The sequence below is a fragment of the Erythrolamprus reginae genome, chromosome 2 (assembly GCF_031021105.1).
Source record: "Erythrolamprus reginae isolate rEryReg1 chromosome 2, rEryReg1.hap1, whole genome shotgun sequence".
Classification (NCBI taxonomy): domain Eukaryota; kingdom Metazoa; phylum Chordata; class Lepidosauria; order Squamata; family Dipsadidae; genus Erythrolamprus; species Erythrolamprus reginae.
Genome location: NC_091951.1, coordinates 82,527,093 through 82,553,340, shown reverse-complemented (window position 1 = coordinate 82,553,340; position 26,248 = coordinate 82,527,093). Strand labels below are relative to the sequence as shown.

General features: G+C 37.0%; 1 protein-coding gene across 2 annotated transcripts in view; it reads left to right on the top strand.

The window, feature by feature from the left end:
* CACNA1D (calcium voltage-gated channel subunit alpha1 D) overlaps positions 1 to 26,248 on the top strand; it is a 277,357-nt gene that overhangs the window by 197,276 nt on the left and 53,833 nt on the right. Inside the window, exons 30-37 of one of the 2 annotated variants that reach the window (XM_070738512.1) lie at positions 592 to 675; positions 1,006 to 1,089; positions 9,296 to 9,424; positions 12,155 to 12,220; positions 15,613 to 15,704; positions 19,170 to 19,329; positions 24,675 to 24,802; positions 24,916 to 25,012. In XM_070738512.1, coding sequence (XP_070594613.1) covers positions 592 to 675; positions 1,006 to 1,089; positions 9,296 to 9,424; positions 12,155 to 12,220; positions 15,613 to 15,704; positions 19,170 to 19,329; positions 24,675 to 24,802; positions 24,916 to 25,012 — 840 coding nt within the window. The remainder of the gene's footprint in view (positions 1 to 591; positions 676 to 1,005; positions 1,090 to 9,295; positions 9,425 to 12,154; positions 12,221 to 15,612; positions 15,705 to 19,169; positions 19,330 to 24,674; positions 24,803 to 24,915; positions 25,013 to 26,248) is intronic. The other variant, XM_070738513.1, reaches the window with a different exon arrangement.

Below are 26,248 nucleotides of genomic sequence, written 5' to 3'. Positions count from 1 at the left end.
AATTAAATTACATAGAAGCATGAAATTATATTTAGATTTTAATATTCTCCTCGGAATTGTCCTGCCCACCAGGATTTTACACAGGCAGCAATTCTTTCAGTATAAGTTATGAAAGATTCATTTGGGCAATGAAAGGTGACTTCTGAGGGAAGCTATCGGGTGTCCATGAATATCCCAACAGCTTAAACTTGAGGTGGCAAACTAGTGTCCTTGGGCAACATTAGTTGGACAGGATGTATGGTACTTCTCATCCATAACTATAACTACTTTAGAAGTTGATGTTAATTCATAGTGGAGCCTCATTGGAACAGTGTGGAGTGCAGATATTCTTTGCTCATACTGCCAGTATCCTGGGTCCATATTTACAACATAAACCATCTGCTGCAGAACTCTGTTGGTATATGGCAGTGGTATCATGTCACATATAAGCCTTTCTCTTCAGTAGGCAATATTGTTTATTCTCTTCTCGTGAGGCCGCAATGGTTTTGTTTGACGTAATTTCTGTTTACAAAAAAGTTAAACAGAAGTATGCAAATATTCTGACATTTCATATGTAATTACAAACATTTGCACCCTGCCTGCTCTGTTCAGGGCTATTTTAGTGATGCCTGGAACTCGTTTGACTCCCTCGTCGTTCTTGGCAGCATAGTAGACATCGTTCTCAGTGAAACCGATGTGAGTATTTCCCAGCAAACACCTGCAATCCCACTGTGCTGTTTTTTTCTCTCTTTTTTCTCTCTCTCCTTCCCCCAGGTCTTTTTTTTAATCTCTGTTTTCTCTTCCCCCCCTTTTATTATGTTATTTGGACAAGTCACAGAATTTTGGATATGTTCTTAATTCCAAATGCAGGACAGACATAATTCATAGTTTGCTTCCCATTTTCTCAGATTTGAGATGGAAAGATGCAGTACTGGTACATTGTGTTTCTGTGTTATAACACTGTCCTTTTCTTCTCTTTCTTTTCTGTTTCTGTTTTCTCGTGCTACTGAATGCTTGTCCTAACAGCACTATTTCACTGATGCATGGAACACTTTTGATGCCTTAATTGTTGTTGGTAGCGTCGTTGATATTGCTATAACCGAAGTTAATGTAAGTAACCATATTCTCCCCATACAAAGTAATGGCTGACCATTTAGCATCAGGGTAGAAAAAAGTAGTTGGAAGAGATATATAACCTTTCCCCTTCTAATAAGAGATGGATTTTTATGCCTTGTATAGAAACTAGAGTTCTATAATTCGTACAGTAATACCTATAGACTGTGTCCCAAAACTAAAAGAAGAATCATTAATTCTAGTCACATAGTCCTATGACAAAGATTTCTAATGGAAATTGGGATATCATATTCAAAAGACTATATGGTCACAACTGCACAACATAAGTTTCCTCAAGCACAACGAGTGACCTCTTTGATGGGTCACAAGTTGCATAGACCTGATTCAGTTTGCTATCCATGATATATGTATCTGCATCATTAGCAGAGAGCTATATTTGGGACTGGGAACAAAGGTGGAAGAAAGTGAAGAAAATTAGGTTGTAGTGCAAATAGAAAAAAATATGATAAAGTATATATTATTCAAATTTTAATAATCATGTTCTATACATGGCTTTACAAATTCAGTAAAGTCATTTTATAACTAGAATTATAAATTCTATTGATACAAGAGAGCTTGTTTACAATTATAGTTTACAGCTCAGCTGTAAGCTTTTCAACATAGATGCTTTTATGTTATAAATCTATATCTAATTATTTATAATCTTTCAATACGTTTTGAATACTTACCAAGCTTCAAATTACTTAAGTGTGTGTGTACACGTACACACACATCTTTCTTATCTAGTCTGTTATAATACTTTTTTAAAAATCTAATCTTAAAATATAATTGTGAATAGAGAAATTCCCAAACTGTATTAAGTTTGTATACCACGAACGGTCTTGATATAGATACAAATTTGGATAAGCTATTTAGTTTCATCTTGCTTCATCCTTAATCTAGTTGTACCTGAAATTTCCTTTAGCAAATTCAGAGCACTCAACTATATCAACAATTGGAGACATGCTACTATGGCTTCTGATTTGTAGAAATAAACTAGCTGATTTGTTGAACAAGAGTAGATCATCTTGGGAAGTTTGAATTATTTTTTTCTTCTGCTTGCTTCTTGACACAATATTAGGCATTTGTTTCTGAACTCAGTGTTGTACATGTCTATGTTTCATAGTATGTGGCTACAATTTATGTATTATATTCTTTTTCATTATTGTTTTTTCCCAAAAAAACTCAGAATTGTGGGAATAAATTTTCTTTCATTATTTTATCGTCATAGTGTAAAGAGAGATGTGACTGAAATATTGTGATTGGTTCAAATTAATCCAGTATTAAACTCAAAATCCCTGAAGTTTTGTATTCTGTTCTTAAAATAGATACTCAGACAAGAGATTCATATTTTGGCTGCAGAACTGATGACTATATTGAAGAGTTATTGTGATAATCTATTTGGCATGTGGACAATTGATATAAATCCTTCAAATAGTTTCAGTTGCCCTTAGGAAGTATACTTACATTTTTTTTAAAAGTATGTCTGTACAAAATCTGGCAAACAAAGAGGTTTTTATTTCACCTTATAGCTTCTCCTGAATATATTGGCCTAGTGATGACCTTGAGGGAAATAGGCAAGAACCATTCTATAAACAAAGAGGGCTGAAACTTTCCTTAAGTTCTAGGAAACAAAGTAGTATTCAAAATAATTTGGACAGGTTCTTCCCTGATTTCATTGGAACATAAGACGAAGGAAAAGTACAGGTAGACCTCATTCACTGACTGTCTTATTTAGCAACTGTTCCAAGTCACATTGATGGGAAAAAAATGCTTAGTTAACAATCCTCGTATTTATGAGCATTGCAGCATCTCATAGCTATTGACTGCCACTGGGCGCTTTGCAATTGGCTTATGGCAAAAGAGTTGCTAGATGAGGAGGAAGTCTCAGTCATTTTGCTGAAGGGCCATGGTGTTTTACAAATGGGAAATAAGATCTTAAATCAGTCACAGACAACATGATTTTCCACTTAGTGACTGTAGCAGTTAAGTGACCATAGTTTCCAGTATAATTGTAGTCGCTACAAGTGGTTTTGTATCATTGATCTATTAAAGATATATGCCTCATGTTTATTTGGGGCAATTTAATTTATCAAGCAATAATGACTGGCTATAAGGAGTAAGGAAATGATTTTGATCGAGATGTATGGAAAGGGTTACACAGACAGTAACCTTTTAGAAGTCCACAACAGCTAGATTAAATTCAGAAGCCTCTCAGATAGAAGCTCACTGAACTATAAAGATTCTATTGTTGTAGCCAATCTCATTAAAAATATTTTTAGCCTTCTTATGGAATTGATTTCCTACTATAGTTTATTTAGTGGTGCTGACCAGAGGTGAAATGTTCTAGTCTAGTTTTCATAATCAGTATTTCTCAATCTTGACTTTACTCCCAGAATTCATAGCATAGCCAGCTGGGGTATTCTGGGAGTTGACAACCACAGGATTTAAAGTGTCATGGTTGAGAAACACTGATCTAAATGATTCATTCTGGATTATATATTACAGTCTTATGGTGGTGAGTTTTTTGTGAGATTTATGTTCTGAAGTTGAAAAGTATAATAAACAATTAGAAAATGTATTTTATACTGTCTTTCTTTTATTATTGGACAGTCAAATAGCTGTGATTGTGCCAGATTTCCAAAACTAGTATTAGAAAAATCACCACGGACCTACTTATCTTTATAAGAACTTGTAGTAATATTAACATGTCAGGATGAGAAATGGCTGGGATGGCTATTCTAAAAACATGTTCATTATTTGTTTACACTGTTTAATTCAATAGAAATTCAATAGCTGTGATTGTGCCAGATTTCCAAAACTAGTATTAGAAAAATCACCACGGACCTACTTATCTTTATAAGAACTTGTAGTAATATTAACATGTCAGGATGAGAAATGGCTGGGATGGCTATTCTAAAAACATGTTCATTATTTGTTTACATTGTCTAATTCAATAGAAAGCTAAACTTTAAAATCAAGATGATGCGAAAGAAAGAGGAGGTACATATTTATGTATTCAATGGTATTTACTTTGAATGATGGATTATCAACCCTTCATAAAACATGGAGGGATGTTTGCTGTGAGATATGATTCTTGTCAAGTAAGAACAAAAGGAAAGCTCTTCATTGCCAATCAGACATGGGGTTGCAAATAACTGCAGTCCCAAAGTAGGCCTATCATGTGATCAGGATGAAGAAATATTCTCTTGATGTATCTTATTTCTCTTTCATCCTTGGTTACCGTTAGGTGATAGTATTTAAAGGTGTTGTTCCAAAATACATAGACCTGTTTTCTACAGCAACCCTTTGGTTATATTTACTCCCAGGTTTCTTACCATCTTTGTTACTTTCTTTTGGACATGTTCTTCTTTACATGTAATGATAAAAACTTTATTCAGCATGCAGTTTGAACAATGTGGAACATCAAGGAACAATGACATGTTTCAAAAACTAAAGCTTTATATTTGTTTCCAATGTTTTCTTCTGTACTGATCTCCTGGGCCAAAATTACAGGGAAGTAGATTTCATCTGAAATTTATGAGTAGGAGTGAGAAGTTAAATTGTGGAATCAGTGATTCCACTAGATGTGCTATTTCTCTGCTGAGGCCTTTCAAGTATATCAACCATATTTTGAAGCAGTTCTGCACAAGATTTACTTAGCTCTAACAATTTTGTGCCACTTTTCAAAATTATTTTGTGATAATGTATTTAATTTATTTCCCAACTTTCTCCCCCGAGTGCATTCAAGCAGGGCAAGATGGAAGAAAATCTTGTCCACTTTAAAACATGCATTGCACTCACAATTTGCAGAAAAAAGAAGAGTATTTTGGTTACATGCTTGGAACTGCCTTCTTGATATTTTTCATATGTGCCTGCACTCCCTACTCTAAAGATGTCTATAAGCTCAGAGACATAAACGATGTATTTAAAGAAACTACAAAAATACTTTAAATTCAGCCAGATATGAAATTGAAGAAAGAAGCTACAAATAGATAAATGCAATCAAAAGTAAAATAAGGCACAAGTTTGGAGAAGACAATTTTTATATATTTTTGTTTTTTAAAAGGTGGATCTTTACCTACAGACATACGTACGTCTGTCTCTCTGTACGTACGTACGTACGTCCGTCCATCCATCATCTATTCATTCATCTAAATAAATGTGCATGTCTTGCAATCCAGTGTTACATAATATATGACATCTATAAATCGAGCAGGTTAAAAAAAACTAAAATTATTTTAGTAAATTTGTTACCTTCTGGCAGCTACAGCTATCTTGTGAAAACAGGATGTAGCATTAGCAATATCAAGAGATACAAGTCATTTCATTAGAATTCAAATTGATATCACTTATCTGTAAAACCAAATGTGGAGATTAGATAATAACACTCCTTGTCAAATGAATAGCATGTTGATGATATCCCCAAAAGCAACAGACTAATATTTTATAGCTTAGAGGTGAGTGGGCGGGGGAAATGAATATACATATCTCTTGTGCCTTTTGTATAGACAAGACAAGATAAGTAAAAGAGATGTCTCATATTTGTTTCGTTTCTAAAAATAGGTTTACAAAGATTCTTAAAATCCACATAAAAGGGCAGTGACTTGTAAAGCTGTAGATTGAGATGTTAATATACAAAATATAATACAAAATGCAAATGCAAAAAAGTTGTGAAAGAGTCCTTGGAGACGTATTTAGACATTCAAATAAAATCCGAGTTAGAACTCTTCATTCATCCTGACACTTTAAGCGCATTCAGTCCTTTAAAGCAGTAGTTCTAAATCTGTGGCCTGTGGTCCCCTGGGAGAGCATAATGTCAACAGAGGGGGTTAGTGAAGACTTGAAGAAATGTATGGTTTACATTTTAAAGGCATAGTAAAATTAGAGCCATGTTAGCTGATGGTAGCAGAAATCACAAATGCTTAAGCCTTTCAGACTGTTCATTTGAAAAGTTGCTTCTGATGATACCTTTATCAGGAAAGAATGGTTATCCACTCTCCATTGTATATAAAAAGATTATCCTGAGAAAACATGCATTAATATTCAGGTTTGTTGCCGAAAAACAACCCCCAAATGATCGAACACACCCAAATGATCGAACAGTAAGTATGCTTGGAACAAACTTCCAGCAGACATGGTTGGTAAATCCAACTGAATTAAAACATGCCTGGGATAAGCAAATATCCATCCTAAGATAAAATACAGGAAATAGTATAAGGGCAGACTAGATGGACCATGACGTCTTTTTCTATGTTTTTATGTTTCTATGTAATGGTAATTATATGCAAGTATTTTGCTTGCCTGTAGGGTATGTCAAAAAGTTTTCAGTAGACATGCATAGGTACTTAAAATAATAATAATAATAATTATTATTATTATTATTATTTATTAGATTTGTATGCCGCCCCTCTCTGAAGACTTTATATAGTCAAATTATAGTATAATATTTTAATATAGTCCATTTTCTTAGTAAGACTGTAAAAATATGACTTTAACAAGCGTGGAACTCATTACCGGACTCAATAGTATCAACCCCTAGCCCCCAACATTTCTCCCACAATTGACCTCTCCAGGTTCCTAAGAGGCCAGTAAGGGGCATACATAAGTGCACTAGTGTGCCTTTTGTCCCCTGTCCAATTGTCTTTCCTTTATCTCATATGTCATATATATTTTCTTCCTTTCATATATCTTCTCTATTTTTACGTATTATCTTTATATATATTACTTCATGTCTATTATCTTCCATATGTATTGTGTATTGGACAAATGAATAAATGAAAAATAAATAAATAAATAAAGTTTAGGTATTAGGAATCTGTACCTTATGCGCATTAGCGGGTTCTAAAACCCTTTATTACTGCTTTGTGCGCACAAAATTTCTGCACATGTGCAGAAGCTTCCTGGGTGAGTAAGCGAAGCTTCCTGCCGCTGGCTCTACTGGTCCTTAGAACTGGTTCCAACTGGGAGCAACCCACCGCTGGGCTGGCCATATGAAGCAGGGATTAGGAAATTTTTCTCACCACCTCTTGACTTTTATCTTTACTGCCATTGCAATTAACTCAATCTGTGGTCTGTAGTCTGTATATATTTATGTCTCTCAGTGAAAGAAAATCACATTTCTTTTCAAGTAATGGTAGAGCAACAATGCACTCTTTCCTAAGAATGTGAGAAAAGCTTTTTTAAAAAAAAATCAAGTCAAAGACATCTATAATCCAGTACTCTTCTGCTGCCCCCAGGAACCAATAAAATGTTCAAGATGTTAAAGCAACCTTTTATCTCAATTGTTCCAAATCAGGTGGTAATTTGAATTCCACAGTGAATGGAAAGCCCCCATGGATAGTGAATGTTATTAGCCTTACCATCCCAGAATGTTATTGCCAGCAGTACAACTGCTCTGCACTATGGCATTATGCTGCCGATGCTTCATAATGATTTCTTGACCAATACTCATTTGATAATGCATGCAAATATTCTAAATCATCCTTGTTGTTGTTCTCTTCCCTTTAAAAATACAATCACCCAACTAATAAAATCTGAGACTTTTCAAAATTTCTCAGTTCCATATTGTCTCTTAAGAAACAAAGTTATTAGAAGATTATCACTGGAACTTTTTATTCAGTTTTATTTCATTTGCTGTTGAATATAGAACAACTTATACTGCTCTTGAAAAATGTTCTTGTAGGATAATATAGATTAACTTTCTCTAACTTCATACCCCACAGAATTACTTGGATTGCAAAATGCACAATTCCAAGACTGAATTTGAGGATTTGCAGTGCCATCATATCTAGAGGGCACAAAGGCAGGAAAGGCAGGGATAGACTGTAAAACGGGGACTTATCTGAAGTTGATTAGCATTTAGAACTCTATACTATGAGAACATCAGAATAATGATGAAAACTGAAACATAACTTTTTATAAATCATGAATTATCACCCATCTAAATTTAGGTGTGCCTTTAAAGTTGCCAACACAGTGTTGTTTTTGTTCAGACAGAATGTCAAGTATTCATCTTAGACCATATCCCTATTTGTAAGTCCACCATTCTATGGAATATCCACAGTCAGTGAATAACTTAATAGCCCTTTGTCAAATCCTATGCTGTTATGAAGCGTTATGATAAAACAATAGTATTAGAGTTCAAATATCATCTACAAAATAACAATACCTCTGAGTTTTATAGTAAAAAGGACAAAAATTTATATAGAGAGGCACCATTATTTTCTATTTCACTTTCTCTGTTCCTCCTTTTAAAACTTCTCACCTTTAAAAAAAAATTATAGTGTTACTTCTACACCATCAGCTCCCAACTTTTTTTTAGGATAACTACCCACAAGTTGAAGACTAGTGGATCAATAGAGCTTTTCCCTATGTGATGATTTCCAAATATGTTAGGACCCTGCAAATTACATAAATGTGGTAAGAAATTGGGGAACTGTGAGCCCAATAGATGGAAGACACCATTTGGGGATAAGATAATTTAGAGGGAGGCCTATCATGATAGTCAACTGTGGTCAAATAATTTAATAACAAAGTGCATTTTACTACAGTAGAACATAATATGTTGCACAGTTCTGTCAGCAATTGACTAATGAAGGCATAGGTGAAAAGGATTTTTTCCCTTAACCGGCATCATATTATGAAACTTTAATTTGAATTCTTTTCCCCCCTTCTTCACAGCATCGTCAAGTAGAATTCTTTTTCAGCATCTTTACTTTGATTTTAATACACAATGTTCTTAATTTTTTAAAGCCAAAGCCAAGTGAAACTGTCACAACTGATGAATCTGGGGTAAGATAGCAAACTAACCCCAGTGATTGTACCTCTACTTCAAGTTTATTCGTTTTATTATTCTTCCCTCCACTGTTTTTTTTTGTATTTGTCCCAGAAAAATGAATGCAGTGATTGATTTTGTTGTCAGTGTACCTATCAAACCGTACTACAGGCAAATTCAACTTGACCCTATTAACAAATGGAAAGCATGGAACTGCATGTGATGAGTGAAGCATTTGTGCGGATTTTGTGTACCAGCATGAATTTTTTTTCCTGTCACCTCATACTTACAAAATGGAGAAGGACCGAGAGACACATATTCCAACCTTATTTCTTTCACCTTTGCATTTGTTACTGTTTTTCTTTTTTCCTAAACGGTTCTGTGTTTTGCTTTTTACATGGTTTGATTTCTGCATATACCCTATAGAACAGTGAAGACAGTGCTAGAATCTCCATCACATTTTTCCGCCTGTTCCGAGTTATGCGATTAGTGAAGCTCCTCAGCAGGGGAGAAGGAATCCGGACTTTATTGTGGACATTTATTAAGTCGTTCCAGGTATGGGTAACATTTGAAATAATTGCTTTTCTTTTTTAGTCATAATGCAATGTATTAGGTATTGCAGGGTGATCCAGAGTGAAATACAGTATAAACAGTAGTGATGAGTATTATCAGGATATTCAATATCTCTGTGTATATATATTTGTGTGTGTGCGTGTGTACATATGCATGAGTATGCATATGTATATAGGTATATCTCACTTGCATCATATTGATTTGAATATATATTTACATTATTTTATTTATTTTTAGTTATTTCTTACATTTATATGCTGCCCCACACCCTCAAAGAGGGACTGGGGATATACAATAAAATGTTAAAATATAAATTAGTATATATGAAAGTTAAAACATTTTTTTTAAAAATTAAGGGACAAGAGGTTAAAATTAGTTAAAAGGAGAAAGGAGGACTAACTTTCAAGGACTAACTGGCCTCATGACTGCGTATTCCCCTGGGCTCATCATGTTAGGCTGCAGAGCTTTGTCTTAATTCCTGTTTGGCATACCAGGAAAGTGGGGGCCAGCTTGACCTCTCAGAATAATATTCCACAGGATGGAGGGGGGCAATAGCTCTCTTCCTAGAACTCACCAATAAGAATTATTCAAAAGATGAGATTAGTAACATGCAGTGGGAGGGGGGAGCAAGTATTTAGTCAGACACCAATTGTGCAAGTTCTCTCATTTAAAAAGATGAGAGAGGCCTATAATTGACATCATAGGTAGACCTCAACTATGAGAGACAACATGAGAAAACACATCCAGGAAATCACATTGTCTGATTTTTAACGAATTTATTTGCAAATTATGGTGAAAAATGAGTATTTGGTCACCTACAAACAAGCAAGATTTCTGGCTGTCACAGACCTGTACCTTCGTCTTTAAGAGGCTCCTCTGTCCTCCACTCACTACCTGTAGTAATGCCACCTGTTTGAACTTGTTATCGGTATAAAAGACACCTGTCCACAACCTCAAAGAGTCACACTCTATGGTGAAGACCAAAGAGCTAAGAGCTATGATGAAGACCAAAGAGCTGTCAAAGGACACCAGAAACAAAATTATAGCCTTGCACCAGACTGGGAAGACTTTATCATATATTTTACTATGTGTGTGTGTGTGTGTGTGTGTGTGTGTCTATATATATATATGTATGTATGTATGTATGTATGTATGTATGTATGTATGTATGTGTATATATATATACACATACATACATATACACCCACTAAAACCCTCATTGTGTATTGGAATGAATGAATGAATGAATGAATGAATGAATGAATGAATGAATAAATAAATAAATAAATCTGCAATAGGCAAGCAGCTTGGTGTGTTACCCAGCGACAGCCCTAAAAAATCACATACCAGCAACAGTGTGTGCCAACCTTGTGAGGACTTACAGAAAACCTTTGACCTCTGTCATTGCCAAAAAAGAATATACAACAAAGCATTGAGATGAAATTTTGTTCTCATCTTTATCTTTGTTCTCATCTTTATTTTCCATCATAATTTGCAAATAAATTTGTCAAAAATCAGACAATGTGATTTTCTGGATGTGTTTTCTCATGTTGTCTCTCATAGTTGAGATCTACCTATGATGTCAATTATAGGCCTCTCTCATCTTTTTAAGTGGGAGAACTTGCACAACTGATGTCTGACTAAATTCTTCCCTGCCCCCCACTGTACCCGTTCTGCCTGATTGGGTGGGATGGGCTGATATGATATGATGGGATGAAAACAGTTCTGTAGGTATCTTGGCCCCATACCAACAAAGATCCAATTATGTGTATAGCTCTGAATAATATAATAATGTGCATAGCACTTCAATTGTGTCCAATTCTTTGTAGTTCTGATTAAATATTTTTACAAGAAATTGGTGAGGCATATTTTCTGTGTGCCCATGATTACAGACTGGAGATGATATCCTGCTTTGTAACTGTTCCTGTTACTCCAATCATGCTAATTCTTCATTCAGAAATATGCTATCGTCTTTCTTAATTGTTTAACAGGATGGAAATTACTAATTAATATTATTAGCAATCTTGGAATATTAATTTCAAAAGCATTTATTGATTATAAAGTCTAGTCCTTGAATTACAACCACAATTGAGCCTAAAATTTATGTTGTTCAGTGAGAATTTGTTAAGGGAGTTTTGTCCCATTTTACGACATTTGTTGCTGTAGTTGTTAAGTAAATCACTGCAATTACGGTTGTTAAGTGAATCTGACTTCCCCATTGACTTTGCTTCTGAGAAAGTCACAACAGAAGGTCACAAAATCACATGACCTTGGGACATAGCAATGGTCATAAATATGAACCAGCTGCCACGCACCTGAAGTTTTATCACATGATCATGTGGATGCTGCAAAGGTTGTAACTGTGAAAAACAGTCATGTCACTTTTTTCAGTCCCATTCTAACTATATGGATGGTCATTAAATGAACTGTTGTAATTAAGGATAACCTGTATAAAATAAAATAAGACTCAGCTTTATGTTGAGTCACCACCCTGAAACAGCAAGCAACATTTAAGTCAACACATTCTTGTAATTTAGTACAATATAATTTTATGTGTGGATAGTATTTTAAATAACTGTAGAGCTTTCACTGCCAATCCTTGTCTATTTATTTCTGATGAGTAGCAATTAAAAATAGAAAAATGTATAATCCATGCACAATAGCTTCAAAAATAGATGCAAGTTATTATTTTCTAACTTATTTTCATTTTAGGCTCTGCCATATGTTGCCCTTCTGATAGCTATGTTGTTTTTCATCTATGCTGTTATTGGAATGCAGGTAATAAAAATATTTTCCCCCTGATGAGGAAGTATATGATGTAAGCTAGTTATTAAGGAATGGGATATTGACAGTCTCTTGCCAATCTTTGTTATAATTCCTATTGTACAGTACAGTATATAGTGGATGTGCTAATTTGCTGCCAACACTTTCAGTAAAACTGCTGGTCAAACTTAGCAGTTAAATAATACTTTTTTAATCCCTGGACTGAACTGGGGTCAATGATGCTTAGTTCATTCACAAATGGGAAATGAGGTTTGTATATGGAACACCTTATTCTATATAGTAAAAACTTTCAATGAGGCAATTGGGAATTGATTTAATCATAGAAAAACCAATGAAACAGTTGGTGATCATTAATCATAGCATGGTATCAGTGCGACAGAAAAAAAATACATATTAGCAGTGGTGGGCTGGTGCTGGTTCAGGTGAACGAGTAGTTCCAACCAGCGGCTGGTGTTGCCCACCTGCCCTGGTGCTATCACGTCTTATATAATTGCCAGGTTTTTGTTGCCACGCAAATGCACGGGCTTGCATTTTCAGTTCTGGGCAAACCTATTGTTACAGTACGTGACACTCATCTCTGCATATTAGGAATTAGAATTGAAAACTGCACCACTAAATATAAATAGGATCTTTGTTTAAATACCATATATTACAGAGTTAGAAAAATTGCTGATAAATATAATAAACATTTCGACGTGCTAAATTAGCTGCTCTGTAACAAAGTGCTGAAATATTTGGCATTTTTTAAGTTTCGTGGTTGGGGAAAACCACGCAATGAGAATGTATAAAAGCTATAAGGAAGTCCCCATAGGCTGCTTAGTGGGTTGAAAATTTCTGCCCACTGTTATATTTTTCATTATTTTTTCTCCAGTTTTTTTTCAATTTCCTTTCCTATTTCTTACAAATGCACTACTTTCTTTCACCCAGTCTTGTTCTGGACCTGTTTGTTATAGCACAAAGATGCTCCTGTTTTGCTGCATTCCACTACCATCAGAAAATCATGCCATTCTCAATCTTACTGCATCTACAATGCATGCTCACCAGGGTAGAGAGTAAGAAAAATAACCCTTGGTGAATATGTACAGAAACCTGGCCAAAGTTTTAAGTTTAGACTGTCCAAATAATATTTAAAATTATTTGCATACAGACGGGAGGTTAAACAACTAGCCTTGAGGTGCAATCAGAACAATCTTGAACTAAATACACTCAAAATCATAGAAATGCTGGTAGATTTTAGGAGAAACCCTCATATACTACCATTACCACATCTTACAATACTTCAAATTTCTAGATTCTATCACAATTCAAGACTTAAAATGGACATCTAACATCAAAAATGTCATCAAAAAAGCACAACAAAGAATGTTCTATCTGCACCAACTCAGAAAACTCAAACTGCCCAAGGAGTTGCTGATCCAGTTCTACAGAGGAATTATTAAGTCTATCATCTGGCCCTGAAACCAAACAAGACAGACACAGACTTCAACAGATAATTAGAACTGCAGAAAAAGCAATAGCTACCAACCTGCCTTCCATTGAATATCTGTATACTGCATGAGTCAAAAAGAGGGCTGTGAAAATATCTACGCACCCCTCACATCCTGGACATAAAGGGTTTCAACTTCTAACCACAAAATGACACTATAGAGTACTGCACACCAGAACAACTAGACACAAGGGCAGTTTTTCCCCAAATGCCATCACTACTTAACAACTAATTCTTACAACACTGTCAAATAATTTACTAAGACTATGTTCTTATTATTTTTATCATCCTTCCTAATATCTATTTCTTCCCACTTATGATATAAACATGTTGCTTGCATCTTTACAATTTATATTGTTTTATTTGTTCCTAGTACAATTTGATACCTTATTAGTAAGCTATGACTATCACTGTGTTGTATCTTATGATTCTTGATTAATGTATTTAATTTTTCTTTATATACACTGAGACCAAATATATATATATATATATATATATATATATACACTTTATATACACTGCACCAAAGACAAATTCCTTGTGTGTCTAATCACACTTGGCCAATAAAAAATTCTATTCTATTCTATTCTAAACTGACTCAGGCAGGTCCTTCATAATTCTCTAAATTATAAGGAGATACATCCCAATCAGACTTTCATAATTCTTTTATTAGTCAACCTCAATAGAAGTAGTTATTGTGTGAACCTGATTTTATGGTCTGTTCTACCTAATGAGCCTGATACTGTCCAACAGAATGGATTTGTGTTGTGCTTCTATTTATATGTTGTTAACATGAAAAAAAATTCACATATTAAGATTGAAATTCCAACCCAAAGAAAATACTCCGTCCAGTGAAAAGCCTCTGGCGATTACTCCATGCACTCATCAATTGAATAATTAATTTTCAAAAACCTTAAATGTATGGGTCACCTATTCATTTACAATGTAGCAGCAAACAATTTAAAGTTTAATGTTTTGGCCGTTTGCTAATAAGCCAATTGCTTGACAGAAAGATGAAAGAAACAAAGCCAGCCCTATAGTGCTCAAATTTCAGTATCTGTAGAAGCAATATTAGAGAAGCAGAGTATAACATTTTAAGTTGTTCCTTGGGTGGCTCAGCTACAGTTTAAACTGGAATTCAGGCAACGACTCTTCAGGAGGAGGAAATGAGTGATACATAAGGGGTGCCCAAAGAAGGCAAGGTGGCAAACAGTGTTTTGGATTTTAGAGAATTACATAAATGTGTATAAGCTGCCCAAGCATCAGTTAACTAAGGAAGATAGGAAGAAAAGGTATACAGTTTTGACTGGAACATAGACCTATATAAAGACATTGAGTTCTTTATATCAACAGAGGGCAGTGTATATAGTTGTATTTTTCTCTGTAATGGAGTTTCATCCAATTGATTCATATCTAGAAGTCTTTTATTAGGTAAAATAATCTGGAATAAGGGATTAAACACCTAGGGAGCTGAGGTTTACTACCAATCTGTGTTGTAAAACCTGACAAATATGGCTAAGGATCAATGTGCCAGTGAAGAATAATAATAATAATAATTCATAGCAGTACTAGCAGCGGTGAGATGCTCCCGGTTTGGGTCGGTTCTTAGAACCAGTAGGGCCAGTGGCAGGATGCTTCGCCCATCCATCCGGGAAGCTCTGCCGACATGCCCCCCCCCCCCGAATACTTCTGCGATGTGCGCAAGCACCCACCCAAAATGGTAGTAAAGAGTTTTAGAACCCACTCCTGAGTAGTACCATTAGTATTATTAGTATTAGGGTTCAAAAATAGGAAAAGTTTCATATTACAAGCATCTGACTCAGTACTGCAGAAAATCAACTGTTTAGGCTTATCAAAATTGCAAAAGGTTACCATTGGTAAGCTGTTACTTCTCTTCCAGGTATTTGGCAAAGTTGCTCTGAAAGATGGCAATCAAATTAACAGGAACAACAACTTTCAAACGTTCCCCCAAGCGGTGCTTCTTCTCTTCCGGTAGAATTTGTTTGTTATTACTGGCATAGAGTTCATAAGGATCCAATCTGGTCTAGTGATTAAGACACTAGGTTAGGAACCAGGAGACACTGGGGCGTGCATAAGCACACCAGCAGGCCTAATGTCCCTGTACTTATGTTCCCTCTTATCGGTACCAAGCTTATGTATAGAAACAATGTTATATCTATGTGTAATACCAATACAAACTTGACAAATAAAATAAAGTAAATAAAAACACTGTGTTCTATTTCTACCTTAGGCATGAGAGCTGGCTAGGTGATTTGGGGCCAGTCACTTTCTCTCTCAGCCCATAAAATCAGGCTAGGGCAGGGGTAGGCAAAGTTGGCTCTTTTATGACTTGTGGACTTTAACTCCCAGAATTCCTGAGCCTAACTTGCTAGCTCAGGAATTCTGGGAGTTGAAGTCCACATGTCATAGAAGAGCCAACTTTGCCTACCCCTGGGCTAAGGCAATAAACCAGTTGGTTGATTCCTGTTGCAACCAAATGGATCAATCCTTAGTTAACCTGGAAAAAGGGTACTCTAAATTTGTAGGAAAACTCTAGGAAATAAAAATTAAAAATGTGTGTGTGGAATGGTTTTGTGATAGATTGTGACAAAACACTTTATTAACATAAGAATTAATCTTCTGTACCTTTAACAGTACAGTAACAATATACAGGTCATAAACAAGTAAAATATTTAACGTACCTTAATATAAAATGGGACATTAGGTGAATGATTATGGTACTTTTGCTGAAACTTCTGAGTATTCCACATATATTTAGACTGCCAATGTATTAAAAATGACAGTGAAGAAGCTAGAAAGCAAGAAATGCCAGATTCCTGCTTGTCCTCTATCATTTGGTGATTTTTAATTATTTTTACAATTTTTCAGACCTTCAGTGTTTTACTTAAAAAGAAATAAAAATACTCTCTTTAACTTCTACCACGTTATAAACAGCCTGAAACAGTTGTCCTGTTCGATAGTTTTCATAATGCAGAAAGAACCATTTCATCAGTAGATATGTTTTATGTGGTCATCAGTAGCTAAAAGAAATAGAGAAAGTACTGAAAGCGATATCTTGCAGTGACTTCCAATTAAAATGTCAATTGCCAAAGATCAATGTGAAAATGTGTAATTGAGTATGAATAGAAATTACATATAAGAACAAAAAGGTAATTTAGGTAGGCTAATTTATGTATCATCCACATTTCCTCCCTTATTGCCCCAAGTAACATGATGATACAGTTAGATAAGTCTGTGCTAAAATTATACATTCAGTAGCTGCTGTATCCCTGTTCTGTCCATGGGTTTGCAAGAAACATCAACAATAAATTAAAAGCTGGGACATTCATAGGAAAAGCAGAGAGGAAAACCCCAAACAGGGACCAGAAAGTGTAGAGATAGCACCATACAGTCAGAAAATATATAGTATAAGGTAGTTTTAGCAGCCAACTAAAGTTCAGATTAAGAAAATTTGGTCAGAGTTTGTCTACACAGATAGCAAAGCATGTCGATAGTGAGGGACTAGTTGCAGTGGCACAGGAAAGCAAATGATGAAAACTGTATTTGGACAGCACAACAAAGCCATGCGCTTTACATGATCTGCACTCAATGTTGGGATGCAAATATTAAAGGCCAGGGTGCACATTTCATCATTTTTTTCAACAATTTGTCCCACATGCTTCTACAAAGGAAGGCTGTAGTTAATACTCTCTTAAAATTGGTTTTGTCAAAAAAAAATTTTTTTTTAATATGGTTATCTGTCTTGTGCATGAATTCTGGGCGATTGACACCAATCAACAAAAGCAATAGAATAAAACATCAACAGATCCAATGAAAAACAATTTTAATATTCATAGCACAATAGTTGTCAAGTGTTCTATAAATACAAACCACACTTACATTAAGCTCATCTAACTGCCTGGAAAGTTCTATTTTTTCCTCATTATCTGGGGGGGGGGGAATCAAGACTTCACAGTATTCTGGAAGGCTAGGAGGGTGGAAACCAAGCAGAATCCACGGAGGAGTCTGCTTCATAGGTGCCATAACAGGAAAGCACAGTTGGTCTAATAAGATGGCATTATTTAATGGAAAAGATGGAGCCAATTTATTTGGGAGCAACAGAGATAATCTTGGAGAAACTGTTCAGAGGTTTCAGCATGTGCAAAAAAAAATGTTCAAGCTTAATTTAATTTAATTTAATTTCATTTTTATGCCGCCCTTCTCCTTAGACTCAGGGCGGCTTACAACATGTTAGCAATAGCACTTTTTAAACAGAGCCATGCTATTGCCCCCACAATCCGGGTCCTCATTTTAGCCACCTCGGAAGGATGGAAGGCTGAGTCAACCTTGAGCCGGTGATGAGATTTGAACCGCTGACCTTCAGATCTACAAGTCAGCTTCAGTGGCCTGCAGTACAGCACTCTACCTGCTGCGCCACCCCGGCTCATTTGTGAAACAAAGGAAGATTAGAAAGGGACCCAAGCTGGCTCCACCCTGCCTCTCTAAAGTATAAAAGGAAAGGAGAACTAGGATACCTCCTGCGTTAATTGTGCCATTCTCAATGGTTGCCTAATGATATAGTGTAATTGGAGTCAGTGTTCCCTCTAATTTTTTTTTTGGAGTGGGCGGAAAAGTATAGTGTCTGAGCGGCAGTCCCTTCGGGACTGGGCGGCACAGAAATATTAAATAAATAAACAAACAAATAAAAAACCCACCCTGTTTTGCCTTAGAGAATTTCAAAATAAAATACTGTACTGTGTGTCTATAACAGTGAGCTCATAATAGGGCAACTCTATCAATATCAAAATGCCACTTAAATAGTTGAGCTAGTTTCAAACTAGATTTTGATTTTCTTTCTCTCTTCCTTACTCCCATTCTTTTTCTTTCTCTTTTCTTTCCTCTCTTTTTTCTATCTGTTTCTCTCTCTTCCTCTCTTCCTCTCTCTCTCCTTCCCTCTCACTCTTTCCCTCTCGGCTTCTGGGCTGGTTTGAAAAATTCTGAGTTGATGATGATTTTTAAGTGAGCGATTGCTCACTGCTCAGCTTAGAGGGAACTATGATTGGAGTTCCGCATATTTTTGTATTTCTAGGCTGCTTATTCATTTAAACCCTAAATCCATGTGGGCTCTAGACATTACATGAACAAGCAGCCTAGGAATACAAAAACATAGAGAACTCCTATTATACTACATCATAAGACAACCATTGAGAAAAATTACTAAAAACGCCATTACATTAATACTGATAAAATCAATGTACTTATACTTTTGAGATTTTAATAGGAACAGGATATTTAAACATTAATATATTTTTACATAAACAATATGGCATGACACTTCTTTACTGTGCCCTCACTCTTATTGACTGAGACCATTACTGGGAAACAATAATAGTAATGTTATGCTAAAAGAAACAATATTGTTTGACTTACTTTATCTTCCTTTGTTCCGTGTTAAAGGTGTGCTACAGGAGAGGCTTGGCAAGACATCATGCTAGCTTGTATGCCAGGAAAACGTTGTGATCCAGACTCTGATTTTAGTCCTGGAGAAGAATACACATGTGGAAGCAATTTTGCTATTATTTATTTCATTAGTTTCTATATGTTATGCGCTTTTTTGGTGAGTCTAGAAAATAAAATTTCTGAATGGCTACAATTTGAACAGGAATATGTGCTAAAATTAATTACGTTATCTCACAAAGCATGTATTATGTTATGTTTTGTTTATTTAGTTTAGTTTAATTTAGTTTATAGTTTTCTTTCCTTTGCTATTACTTATGTGGTACTCCATTTTAAAAGACTTTGTATGCCTGCAGTATTAATATCAGATTAAAACCAAAACTGAGTTAATTCAAATATTATCCATGAATACTCAAGGTAACATGCTTTTATTTTTCCTCAAAGGACTTTCTGAAGGGGATGGATTTTATAACTTCAAAAATATAGGAAGAATTTATAAATTTATAAATATTTGGAGAGTATGATGTGTGTTCCAAAGGAGGAAGCAGTCCCATATAGAACAGTAATCCATCTACAGGGTGCTAAGGGTATGAGTGACTAAGAGGAAAGCCTCTTGCTCCAGAAAAGATCACAACTAAAGTAAAATAATTAATATAATGGTGGTTGTAGAAAGGCATTCATGCCTACAGTCTCCTCTTCTTATTCCACCAAGAATCATGAGTGCAAGAGGACTCCCAAGTTCTATTTGCAGAATCAGCATCTTATCCAGCATCAAATATGAACTTTTTCTGGACTCAATCCAATTCTGTCTTGATAGGTTTTAGTGAAATCCCATTTCTGGACCAAAATAGTCTCCAGGCACTAAGACTTCCACCATATCATTTACATGGTGGAGATATAATTGGATTGCATACATCAGCATACTGAAACCTCAACTCATGCCAGCAGATGATCTAGCTTAGTGGCTTTGCATGGTGATAGGGAGAAGATGAAGTCTTGTCACAGTTCATAACGGAGCACTTGACCTCCTTCTAATGACTGACATTAGCCTAACATCAGTTAGCCTAACATCAATACCTGGCAAAATACTGGCAAAATAATTTAAAAATGGATCTGCAAACATCTAGAAACAAATAAAGGTATAACTAAAAGCCAGCATGGTTTTGTTAAAAACAGACCATGCCAAACCAAACTTATTTCATTCTTTGACAAAATTACTAAATCAGTGAAATTCTGTGGATGTAGTATACCTAGATTTCACTAAGGCATTCAACAAAGTAGATCACAAACTTCTTTGTAAATTAGAGAAATGTGAGATAAACAGCATCACCTTCAGATGGATTTGTATCTAGTTGACAAAATGTACTTAACAAGTAGTACTTAATTATTATTATTATTATTATTATTATTATTATTATTTATTAGATTTATATGCCGCCCCTCTCTGAAGACTCGGGGCGGCTAACAGCAATCATAAAACAGCGTACAATAATAATCCAATACTAAAAACGATTAAAAACCCATTATTATAAAAAACCAAACATACATACAGACATACCATGCATAAAATTGTAAAGGCCTAGGGGGAAAGGGAATCTCAATTCCCCCATGCCTGGCGGCAGAGGTGGGTTTTAAGTAGCTTACGAAAGGCAAGGAGGGTGGGGGCAATTCTAATCTCTGGGGGGAGTTGGTTCCAGAGGGCCGGGGCCGCCACAGAGAAGGCTCTTCCCCTGGGCCCCGGCAAGCGTCATTGTTTAGTTGACGGGACCCGGAGAAGACCCACTCTGTGGGACCTAACTGGTCACTGGGATTCGTGCAGCAGAAGACGGTCCCTGAGATTGTTACTACACCTAGATGGAGGGAAGTAAACAGTGAGGTACCACAAGGTTCCATCAGGTCCAGTATTCTTCAACATCATATAATTTGACTAATATGCCACACTGAGTCCTCTCAGGAAATGGGCGGCATATAAGTCTAAATAAACAAACAAACAAATAAATAAATAAATCTTCATAAATGGTTTAGATGAGGGACTAAAGGAAAACTCATCAAATTTTCAGATCACATTAAACTGGCAGAAATAGCCAACAGCCCAGAAGACAAACTCAAGATCCAAAAAGATCTTGATAGACATGAACAATGGGTGCTATCCAACAAAATGAAGTTTAATGTGGAGAAAACCAAGGTTTTATGTAGGCAGGAAAAACCAAAAGTACAAGTATAGATTAGGCAAAACCTGGTTCAAAAACTGCAACTGTGAGAGGAACCTTGGAGACTTAGTGGACAATCACTTACACATGAACCACCAGTATGTGCCAGCAGCCGAAAAAGCTAATATAATCTTTGATTGTATAAACAGGGGCATAAAATCAAAATCACGGGAAATTTTACTACCACCTTATAAAGCCTTAGTAAGACCACTCCTGGAATAATGCATCCAGGTTTGGTCACCACATTGCAAGAAAGATGTGGGAAAAGTGAAGAGAAGAGCTACTAAGATGATTAAAGGTCTGGAGACTGAAATATATAAAGAACTGTTGCAGGATTTGGGTTTGCATAGTCTAGACTGGAGAAAAGAATGACCAGGGGTGACATAATAGCAGTACAGTGATCCCCCGAGTTTCGCGATCCCGATCATTGCGAATCGCTATATCGCGATTTTTCCACCCGATGATGTCACTCCCTTCCTTTCTCATCTTTCTTTCTCTCTCTCTTTATCTTGCTTCTTCCTCTCTCATACTCTCTTCCTCCCTCTCTCATCTCTTTCTTTCCTTCTCTCTCTTTCTCTATCTCTCCCCCTCTTGCTCTCGAGCGGCGGGCGGCACCCAGGGAAGGTTCCTTCGGCCGCCCACCAGCTGATCTGCTCGGCAGCGCGGCAGCAGCGAGGAGCCGAAGATGGGGTTTCCCCGTTGCCTGGGCAACGGGGAAACCCCATCTTCGGCTCCTCGCTGCTGCCGCGCTGCAAGCGAGCAGCCGGGCGGGCGGGCGAACGGGCAAGCGGCAAGCGATCTTGGAGTTTCCCCTTTGCCTGTGCGGCGCCCAACAGCTGATCTGCTCCGCAGCGCGGCAGCAGCGAGGAGCCAAAGATGGGGTTTCCCCGTTGCCTGGGCAACGGGGAAACCCCATCTTCGGCTCCTCGCTGCTGCCGCGCTGCGGAGCAGATCAGCTGTTGGGCGGCCGAAGGGGTCTTCCCCGCCGCCCACACGCAAACTCCACCATCTGTGCATGTGCGGCCATGGAAAAAGGGGCGTGCATGCGCAGATGGTGTTTTTACTTCCGTGCCGCTACATCGCGAGTTATCGATTATTGCGAGGTGTCTTGGAACGGAACCCTCGCGATAATCGGGGGATCACTGTATTCCAGTATTTGAAGGACATATTTCTATTGTTTTTCTGCAAATATTTTCTTCTAATAGCATTCTGACTAATGAGAATGTATTTCTTGCCTTGACATGAGTGTGTTCAGTAACATTATGCCTGCTGAAAATAGCATTTCCTTTTTTAAATAATCTACTTTTTTCTTTCATTGCTGTTGCCATTTCTATTATAAAGTGTTTTGCCACATTTAACATTTTAAATCACTGGAGCTGGTACACTGAAGCTGAAATTGTATTTATGAATATTTTACATTAACTCTAATCTTCAAAGCTATGGGACCAAAGCCATTTTAAGATTAGCTTCCACCTATAGGAATCTGCCCACCTTTGCTCTAATAACCCTTCCACTTGCCATCTAAAGAATGGAATGTCTACATAAACGAAAAGGCTATCCCATGGACAGTGGTGGGATTCAAATAATTTAACAACCATTTATGTGCCCTAATGACCAGCTGGCTAGGCATGGCTCAGTGGTCATGTGACCCCTTGAGCATGGCCAACTCAACATCACTCACATCAATGGTTGCTTCACCTTAGCTGTTACAATGTAATAAGGGTTAACCAGAGAGACAGTTTCTATAAGCAAGGCAATAAAAATTAGGCTAGAAAGAAGCACCAGAATGTTTCCTTCCTGCCTTCCTTACAGGATTGATATTCCTGGAGGGGTCTGTAATATGGTAAATGATTTAGCTTTACTAGATAAATGGTCAAAGCAATGGAAACTGCAGTTTAATGTTTCCAAATGTAAAATAATGCACTTGGGGAAAAGGAATCCTCAATCTGAGTATTGCATTGGCAGTTCTGAGTTAGCAAATACTTCAGAAGAGAAGGATTTAGGGGTAGTGATTTCTGACAGTCTCAAAATGGGTGAGCAGTGTGGTCGGGCAGTAGGAAAAGCAAGTAGGATGCTTGGCTGCATAGCTAGAGGTATAACAAGCAGGAAGAGGGAGATTGTGATCCCCTTATATAGAGCGCTGGTGAGACCACATTTGGAATACTGTGTTCAGTTCTGGAGACCTCACCTACAAAAAGATATTGACAAAATTGAACAGGTCCAAAGACGGGCTACAAGAATGGTGGAAGATCTTAAGCATAAAACGTATCAGGAAAGACTTAATGAACTCAATCTGTATAGTCTGGAGGACAGAAGGAAAAGGGGGGGGGCATGATCGAAACATTTAAATATATTAAATGGTTAAATAAGGTTCAGGAGGGAAGTGTTTTTAATAGGAAAGTGAACACAAGAACAAGGGGACACAATCTGAAGTTAGTTGGGGGAAAGATCAAAAGCAACATGAGAAAATATTATTTCACTGAAAGAGTAGTAGATCCTTGGAACAAACTTCCAGCAGACGTGGTTGGTAAATCCACAGTAACTGAATTTAAACATGCCTGGGATAAACATATTATCCATCCTAAGATAAAATACAGGAAATAGTATAAGGGCAGACTAGATGGACCATGAGGTCTTTTTCTGCCGTCAGACTTCTATGTTTCTATGGATTAGCATTTGTAAAGTAGAAAAAAACAACATACGTTTTCTTTCAACAACTGGTTCTGTGAACTGCTTAGAAAGTTAACAACTAGTTTTCCCGAGACGCAAACTGGCTGAATCCCACTGCCCATGGAACATTGTGCCAAAAAGAGCAAAAAACACAATCCTGTATTTATTCTACTCTGAAGCAAGGGCGTTTACAGCCAGATAAATGTGGGCAATTAAATTTATAGGCAAGTTTATAGACCTCATTTTTAGCAAACATTTATATCTTATCTATGCAGAAGATAAATATGGAGAGCCAGTTTGATGTAGTGATTAGGGTTTCAGGATAGAAACCAGGACTGTAAGTTCTAGACCTGCCATAGGCACAAATCAGCTGAATGCCCTTTGGGCAATTTCTCTCTCTCAGCCTTAGGAAGCAAACAATGGCAAACCGCTTGCTAAGAAAGCTACAAGGACTTGTCCAGGCAGTGACCAGGAGTCAAGACTGATTCACCAAAATTCTTTTTGAAAAAAAAAAATATTTAATTCAGAGTCCAAATGTAAATTAATAAATAAACAAAACTTTCGAAGTGTTCTTTCTGATTGCTACCTGAGCTATATGGTAATGTTGTCTTCTATTGTTTTTAAGATTATCAATCTTTTTGTTGCTGTCATCATGGACAACTTTGATTATCTGACACGTGATTGGTCTATCCTTGGTCCACATCATCTGGATGAATTTAAAAGAATATGGTCAGAATATGATCCTGAAGCAAAGTAAGTTATACTCGTGACTACAAACTATCCCCATCAAAGGCCGTAAAAAACAAAACAATGGCTAATTTAAATCATCTGGAGCTATTTATTTATTTATGTAATCTTTTTTATAGAGGGAGAATAAAACACCTTGATGTTGTTACTTTATTGCGACGCATCCAGCCTCCCCTTGGTTTTGGGAAGTTATGTCCTCATAGAGTAGCCTGCAAGGTAAGCTGAGGTCAATGATTCTTTGAAAACGTCTATGTAATGCACTTTTCTAGAGAAGCGATAAGAGATACCGATATACTCGTTGCACCCAATTCTTCAGTGTTAATTATTAGCTTTTTCCCTGTTGTATATTACAAAAATAATGCCACCTCTTTCCTTTGTTCTGGTTCACTGATATGGAGTAGTACAGTAATACCTCATCTTACGAACTTAATTGGTTCCAGGACAAGGTTCGTAAGGTGAAAAGTTCGTAAGATGAAACAATGTTTCCCATAAGAATCAGTGGAAAATGCATGCAAGCCCATTAGGAGAATCCAAAATATTAAGGCTTAAAAAAAAAAAGTGGTGGCCAGACAAAACTGAGGGGAACGGAGTGGGGGGAGGGAGTCTCAATGAAGCAAGGTGAAAAGAGCCTCTCTTGAGCTCCATGTGTCCCTGCCTCCCGTTTTTGTCCCCCTCCCCCACTCTGCTCATCTCCCCCACACCTTTCTCCTCTTGAGCTCCATGAGTCTTTTCTTCCCGTTTTTTCCCATCCCACTGCTCATCTCCCCCACACCTTTCTCCTTCCTTGAGCTCCATGAGTCTTTTCGTCCCGTTTTTTCCCACCCCACTCTGCTCATTTCCCCCACACCTTTCTCCTCCCTTGAGCTCCATGAGTTTTTTCTTCCCGTTTTTTCCCATCCCACTGCTCATCTCCCCCACACCTTTCTCCTCTCTTGAGCTCCATGAGTCTTTTCTTCCCGTTTTTTCCCACCCCACTCTGCTCATTTCCCCCACACCTTTCTCCTCTCTTGAGCTCCATGAGTCTTTTCTTCCCGTTTTTTCCCACCCCACTCTGCTCATTTCCCCCACACCTTTCTCCTCTCTTGAGCTCCATGAGTCTTTTCTTCCCGTTTTTTCCCACCCCACTCTGCTCATCTCCCCCACACCTTTCTCCTCTCTTGAGCTCCATGAGTCTTTTCTTCCCGTTTTTTCCCACCCCACTCTGCTCATTTCCCCCACACCTTTCTCCTCTCTTGAGCTCCATGAGTCTTTTCTTCCCGTTTTTTCCCACCCCACTCTGCTCATTTCCCCCACACCTTTCTCCTCTCTTGAGCTCCATGAGTCTTTTCTTCCCGTTTTTTCCCACCCCACTCTGCTCATTTCCCCCACACCTTTCTCCTTCCTTGAGCTCCATGAGTCTTTTCGTCCCGTTTTTTCCCACCCCACTCTGCTCATTTCCCCCACACCTTTCTC